This window comes from Argentina anserina, chromosome 7 (assembly GCF_933775445.1).
Source record: "Argentina anserina chromosome 7, drPotAnse1.1, whole genome shotgun sequence".
Taxonomy (NCBI): Eukaryota; Viridiplantae; Streptophyta; class Magnoliopsida; order Rosales; family Rosaceae; genus Argentina; species Argentina anserina.
In genome coordinates this window covers 17,030,608-17,037,994 of record NC_065878.1, presented here as the reverse complement: position 1 = coordinate 17,037,994, position 7,387 = coordinate 17,030,608, and the positions used below count along the sequence as shown (strand labels likewise).

Below are 7,387 nucleotides of genomic sequence, written 5' to 3'. Positions count from 1 at the left end.
TTATGAATCAACCAAGAAAAATACATTGGGAGGCAACATTAAAAGTGGTGCGTTATTTGAAAAGTGCCCCTGGACAAGGTCTGTTTTTCTCTTCCATTAGTGATATGAGATTGTGAGCCTATTGCGACTCAGATTGGGCAGGATGTCCTGTCACAAGAAGGTCTACAATAGGTAACTTTGTTTTCCTTGGTCCTTCCTTAATCTCTTGGAAGTCAAAGCGCCAAAAGACCGTATCCTTATCTTCAGCAGAGGCTGAGTATCGTGCTATGACAGGCACATGTTGTGAGTTGACTTGGATACGTTGTTTTCTTAAAGACTTGGGTCTATTACTTCACAAACCAGCCTTATTATTTTGTGATAACAAGGCAGCTTTGCACATAGCAGCTAATTCCGTTTTTCATGAACGGATAAGACACATTGAAATTGATTGTCACTATATTAGGGACAAAATCCTGGATAGTTCTGTGATTACACGACATGTAAACTCTGCTTACTAACTTGCCAATGTTCTCACTAAGCCTTTGGGAAAATATGTTTTTGTTCCTATGATTCGCAAGTTAGGAGTGCAAGACATTCACTCTCCCTCAAGTTGGAGAGTGTTAGGAAATGAATCTGTCATTGAAGTAGATTGATGTATTTGAGTTGTATCTTTCCTTTTGTATATTTTAGATTGTAATCAGATCCTAACTTACAGGATCCAAATGTAGGCTATCTTGTATAAAGCTATCACTGTTGTATAAAATGGAAATCATCTCTTCAGCCTATTCAGTTCCTCTCTTTTACAGTGACTGCTATGAGTGCTATCTCATGATGGTACAACAAAAAATTTCAAGCTAGATCATCATGTGTTTCACAGATTCTAACACTTCAAACAGAAGCAGACTTTGCTTCGGAGGTACTTCTAATCGAGAGGAATGGGTAGTTGGATAGACATGAAGGCTTTCACCCTTCAAGTTCTTACATGAAGGTGGCTCATGTTGTTTGCCTCATTTCTGATGATGGCTAGTGCCAGTGCAAGCTACATGTTCGGCCTCTACTTGAACGACAACAAGTCCTCACTCGGTTACAGCCAGACGACGCTCAATCTCATCAGCATCTTCATGGACTTGGGCGCCAACATTGGCATATTCTCAGGCCTAATCAACGAGGTCACTCCCCCATGGGTGGTGTTATCAATAGGTGCGGCTTTCAACTTCTTTGGCTACTTCATGATTTGGCTTGCCGTGACTAAAAAAATAGCCAGGCCCCAAGTTTGGCACATGTGCATGTACATAGCAACTGGGGCAAACTCGCTCACTTTCATCAACACTGGAGCTCTTGCCACCTGCGTGAAGAATTTCCCCAGAAGCCGAGGACTCTTGTTAGGCCTTTTGAATAGCTACACTGGTCTAAGTGAAGCAGTAATCGCGCAGCTCTACCATGCTTTTTATGGTGATGACACTAAGTCCTTCACATTGTTCGTCGCATGGCTTCCTTCAACTCTTTCTTTGATATTTCTCCGGACCATTAGAATCATGACCGTTATGCCAAGCAAAAATGACTGTAATGTGTTGTATAAATTCTTTTATATCTCACTTGGACTTGCCATGTTCTTGTTGGTAATAATCATAGTAGAGCAGCAAATCAACTTCACGCAAAGTCAGTACAGTGGCAGTGCAGCTGTAGTGATTTTCTTGCTCTTCCTCGCACTCGCTGTTGTTGTAGCTGAAGAGAAAAGTATTTGGAGGAACAATCAACTAACTAGTACTGCAGAACATATTGGTTCATCAGGGGAAAACCAGCTGAGTATAATTTCGCCCCCAATGTCATTAGTGTTACCTAATGATGACAGGAAAGTTTCTTGTTGGGACTAGAATCATATATTTAGTCCGCCATAGATAGGAGAGGACTACACCATACTCCAAGCAGTGTTCAGCATCGAAATGTTAGCTCTGTTCTTGACTACACTATGCGGCCTAGGCGGGATGTTAACAATGATGGACAACTTGGGGTCAGATTGGAACTGCATTAGGGTACTCATTGGGAAGTATAAGCACATTTGTGTCACTCACAAGCATATGGGTTTACCCAGGGGAAGTAATGGTGGGTATGCTCTCAGATATCTTCATGACAAAGTACAAATGTCCCAGACCTCTCATGTTCACTATATCCCTCTTGCTATCATGCATTGGTTATCTTCTGATTGCATTCGACGTCCCTAACGGTCTCTACGTGGCTTCAATAATCATCGGGTTTTGCTTTGGTGGACAGTGGCCACTGATATTTTCAGTAACTTCCGAGATTTTGGGCTTAAGTACTGCTCTACTCTGAACAATGTTGGGGCAATGGCTTGCCCTTGGATCATATCTGATCAATGTGAGGGTGACGGGGTTTCTCTATGATAAGGAGGCAGAGAAGCAATTGAAAGCTTTGGGATTGAAGAGGAAGATTGGGGAGGGGTTAAATTGTAGTGGGGGACAATGCCACAAATTACCCTTCATAATAATCACTTGAGTGACAATGCTTGGTGTGCTTTTCTCACTTGTTTTGGTGCTCAGGACTAGGAAGTTCTATAGCAGTGACATCTATAAGAAGTTCAAAGATCGAGGGCAAAGCAGCATAGTATGAAACAGTGGTGGCCAGAAACCAAATTGGACTAGAAAAGCAAAAGTTGGAAGGTAACAGAATGAACCAATCTCAAGACTTCTTAGGTTAAAGGTGCTAGGTATAAATCCTGGGATAAACAATTGGAATAAGCAAATATTATGAAATAATTTTTATTGTGCTTCACTGGGAGATTTATGTTTAGTGCAAGTTAATGTAGATATAAACAGAGTGAGCAATGTGCAATACTACATTACTACATGTTCAAGTTTCTTAATGTACTGAGAGCTGAGGACAGCAGATTATGATGCCTTTTCAAATCTAAATGAACTTCTATCTTTCTATGAAAACAAACCTATTATGCTGCCGGATTAATGAGCAACCTAAACCTCAATCTAGGTAAGAACACAACTACTATTCCATTGCCAATTCTCAGTGCAATTAAAAATTCGGATATGGCTTATTTCAGAAGGTGCTAGCACATAGAGCCTAATGCATCTGCGAGCATATCAACACTAAAAGTACAGGCCTAGACAAGCATTCAAATCAAGTGGTCTCTTGGTTGAAAGGAATTGTTCCTTGCCCATGAGAATTATGCAAAGGGCAAGTGGTCATTCTCAAGGTAAAGAAAGAGCATTCTGTGCTGGAGGTGATATTGTTCATTTTGCTCATCATTACTTGAATGAAATTGCACATTAGTGCCAAAGAGGTGAAATGACTTATAAAATGTGCTACATGGATCGCAACACACAGTAAATTCCAGGTTTCAAATCTAACCAAGTATGTTGCTTTGTTGAATCTAATAGAATAAGACATTTCATAAGATGGTTTTTATATTTGATGTTGATGAGGTGCTCAAGAACTTCAGAAATGCTGCAGCCACTGTGATACAGCTTTCTTATATAATGCAAACCAGATAAATAATAAATGTAATGACAAAGCCTTGGAGATCAGTAGAAGAAAGTTGTGGAATACTTACATCCTTGAAGAGATAAAACTTTAAGATTTCTCAAAAGGGAAAGGCTGGAAGGCAGTTCTCGTATGGAAGTTCTACTCAAATCAAGCCTCTCCAAACTCTCTGCATGACCCAACTCTTCCGGCAATTTCTCAAGCTTTGAACAACCAGAAAGATTAAGAAATTTAAGAGACTTTATGCCGAATAGACTCATCGGTAGACTCACAAGTTCTTTGCAATCTCTCAATCCAGCGAAGTAAGACCTTCAAGCATTCCAATAGAGGATGGTAGATCTCTTATGGCAGTGCCACTCATATGAAGTTCCTCCAAGCACTCTACAAGACCCAACTCTTCTGGCATCTTATTTAGCTGTGAACAACCTAAAAGGTTAAGTACTTTAAGAGACTTTAAGCCATATATGCTGCTTAAAAAATGCACTAGGTTTCTGCAATCTTTTAAGTTCATTAAACCAAGTCTTTCTAGAGCTTCAATAGATGGATCAACCTCAAACAACCCTGTACATCCTTCAAGAATAAAAACCTCAAGGTATGGCAGAGCTCTGAAGTTGGGCATGCTGAGAAGATTGAGAGAATGACTGAGAAACTATGTGATGTTCACATAAGTAAATCAAGCACACCTATTGTTTTGGTTAATTGATGGAGTTGATTTTATTGAAACTTGGAGCAGCCTTTATTGAAGGTAAGAAACAAATCTACAACCTTATGGTGGTATGTGTCTAATTTGTTTGACAAATAAAGAAGAATGTATTGATTAGCATGCCAACATTGAGCATGAATCAAGGAAGAATGTTGACTTTTCTTCCATGCATGTTACATGCAAATGCACAAAGATGTTTGCATATAAAGGCATGAGAAGTGGTGCAATAAACATAGAAGAACAATAAAAGAGAGATCATCTTTTGTGTGATCAAGAGTGAAAGATAGATAGAAAACTTCAAGTATAGACTTTTGTGTGTGTAGCAAAATAAAATATGTGAGAGTATATCCCTTTAAGTGTGAGTCTTGAAATAATATATCTCTCGGTGTAACTTTTCTTCGTATAGTGAATGTTCTTTATTATTATTACATGTGGATGTAACTTCGTATAGTGGATGTTCTTTATTATTATTACATGTGGATGTATGTATTTTGCCGAATCACGTTAAATTTCGGTGTTCTCTATCATTTTTATTTTCCGTTTGTGGTTGTAAGATTTTTATTCTATAGTTTATTCTTCCGCACTCCGGACATGAGATTGAGGATTTTCAGGTTGTACAAAGCTGTCAAGTATAAAGCCAAAGAAAAGTTTTAGCTACGATGCTTCAACAACTTCTACAGTAGTAATATCAGAGATAAGTGACAAGATACCTTTATTCCAGTCAGAAAATGATAAATGCAACTAGGACACATGCTAAGTTCGAGTATCTTCCCTGGATTGAAACTGGATGGGAGAGAAGTTGCGGGATATCCAGTCCATTTAAGAATCTGTAAACTGTCTGGAAGGTGTTCATGCCCATTTGGAAGGATCAAATTATCAATCCCGAGGAATCCCAAGTTCTTCATCGTTGAAAAGGACTTGGAGTTCGCATGCACTTTTAGTCCTGGCTCAGTTGGGTGCAGAACTATCCCTTCTATTGCTTCTGTACCCTGATAAACATGAATATAAAATAGTGAAATTAAGCTCCTAACTTAAGAACGTAGAGTATGTAGAGAAACTTGAATTACAACACATTAGGTGATTATGACAAAGCAAGTCTAAAAACATTTATTGCCTATCACTTACAGTATTCTTGCTCAAGACACGATTGGCATCTTCACGTAACCACAACCTGCTACGCCTGCCTGGTTCAATAGGAGATTCTCTGATGACAATTTTCCGATCCATTTCTTGTAGGGCATCATGCATGTGTACTCTTCCATTCAAAATAGTTAGGAGTGATCTCTCGATGAGGACTTCTATTCCAATGACATCAGAGACATCACAAGCTGCCATCACTTCATCTTTGTCCTTCCCATTAAAGAAACATGCGATGTGAAGGAATATTTTCTTCTCATCATCATTTAGACCATCATAACTTATTTCAGGTGTCTTCAGAATGTCAACACTACAAACTGTTCCTAGTTTGTCCAACGCACTCTTCCATTCACTTCTCCCTTTTCCCCGTAAAAAGGATCCCAGAACTTCAAGAGCTAATGGACATTTGGCATAATTCACAACAAGGTTAGACACAACACAGCAAAATATGGTTCGGGGTAATCCTTTCCAAAAGCTTTCCAGCTAAAAAGTTGAAGAGCATCATCACTATTAAGTCCCTTGACCTTAATTTTTCTCTTCACTCCATGCTTGAGTAATAGATCTTCATTTGTAGTTGTGATGAGAATTCTACTTCCACAACCAAACCACTTTTCATTTCCAAACAAATATTGTAATTGATCCAAATGGTTCACATTGTCCAGAACGAGAAGAACCTTTTTGTGACAAAATAATCTCCTTATCATTGCAGTTCCTTCATGGAGATTTGATATGTCATCATTTATCATGTATATCCCAGAAAAAAGTTGTCTTTGTAGGTTGTAAGTATAAAAAGTGTTGGCAATTCTTTATTTGAACAAAACACATATTTATATGAGTAAACCCAAGTCTATATGAATCAAGGCCCTAGATCAAGTTAAAGGCATGTCACAATCTCATGGTAAAACAGGTAATTCATACATATGCATTTCATTATTTTCATTGAGAATAGAAGAACTGTCTGATATCCTAACTGTGTTCAGATCATTTATTAGGCATGCACTCTCTTTAAGTGTAATCACTTATGTATAACTCTTATGTTTATAAGTTAATAAAAGTTTTCTCCTAATTGTCAGTAGGATCGATAAAGATTTGTTGTTATTCCTTAGGAATTTTGAATGCAGATCTACATGCCTCATGAGTGCACATCTACATGCCTCATTAATGAAGCTCGGTACTTTGAGTTTAGCTAATGAGATCTTTGCTCTACTAGTTGCATTTACTTCTTTTATAGGAATGTTTTGCCTAGGGTTCCTTGTAACCCTAACTAAGTTTGTTAACTTAGTTTGACTGAGTCATAAGCAACTCCTTAGCTGTTTCGAAGAGCACGCTTGTGCCCCCTTGTTATATAAATGGAGAGAAAAAACTCTTAGCTCATTGATTGTTGAATTTATCTTTGTACATTTTCTTAAGGGCTGAGTTTTCTTTTGTGTTTGCATTGTTCCTGGTGCTTAGAGTCTTTCATGAGAATATAAATCTCTAAGCTTGAACAAAATGTTTTCAAAACCCATGTTGCATTTGCATACCATGAGATCGTGATTAGTAGTGCATCAACCCGTGAAGTGTTCATAGTGAGTTAGTTAGGTGCTAGCTAGATTCTATAGGTGAAATTTCAGTGTATCTTTCATTGTTGTAAACACACGAGAGATAAAGTGAGGTATAACTGACGAGAGACTAGAGGTCTAAGTCAGGATAGGTAACGTGGTTACTATCACTGTGTTGCAACGAACTTGTAATTGTGTGAGTTTACTTAGTGGAAAAATTTGTCTCTAAGAAATTAGAGGCACACAGCTTTTCTCCCCGGTTGCAGGGTTTATACGAGTAAAAAACATCTCTGTGTTATTTATGTTACTGCAAATATATGTTGTTATAATCGTATCCTTGTAATTCAGAATAACACAATATATTGCTATCCTTAAACTCAATCTCAAAACGAAAAAGTTGCCAATGTCGTATTCAACACCCCCCCCCCCCCCCCGACCTTCATAGGTTAGCTAGTCCACCTTTTTCAATCAGATAAAACAATGAAAAGTACATATTAGTCCGATTCCTAAACTG

The 7,387-nt window shown here is 38.3% G+C and overlaps 1 protein-coding gene and 1 pseudogene across 1 annotated transcript; one reads left to right on the top strand and one right to left on the bottom strand.

The window, feature by feature from the left end:
* The first annotated feature begins 914 nt into the window (after nucleotides 1–914).
* Nucleotides 915–2,695, top strand: LOC126803684 (uncharacterized; annotated as a pseudogene).
* A 1,086-nt stretch (nucleotides 2,696–3,781) lies between these two features.
* LOC126803683 (putative disease resistance protein At4g11170) lies at nucleotides 3,782–5,948 on the bottom strand. Its single transcript, XM_050531442.1, has 4 exons — nucleotides 5,925–5,948; nucleotides 5,321–5,815; nucleotides 4,906–5,184; nucleotides 3,782–3,907 (listed from the first exon to the last, which is right to left on the bottom strand). Exons 1-4 carry the CDS (start codon nucleotides 5,946–5,948, stop codon nucleotides 3,782–3,784), a joined length of 924 nt encoding a protein of 307 aa, XP_050387399.1.
* Nucleotides 5,949–7,387: the final 1,439 nt, after the last annotated feature.

Excerpts from the sequence above, each read along its gene's own strand:
- LOC126803683 (XM_050531442.1), bottom strand. The coding sequence starts at position 5,948 with ATGAAAAGTGGTTTGGTTGTGGAA. Across the intron at positions 5,816-5,924 it reads AAAGTGGTTTGGTTGTGGAA|CTGGAAAGCTTTTGGAAAGG; the intron begins GTAGAATTCTCA and ends TCAACTTTTTAG. Across the intron at positions 3,908-4,905 it reads ATTTTCTGACTGGAATAAAG|CTAAATAAGATGCCAGAAGA; the intron begins GTATCTTGTCAC and ends GGTTGTTCACAG.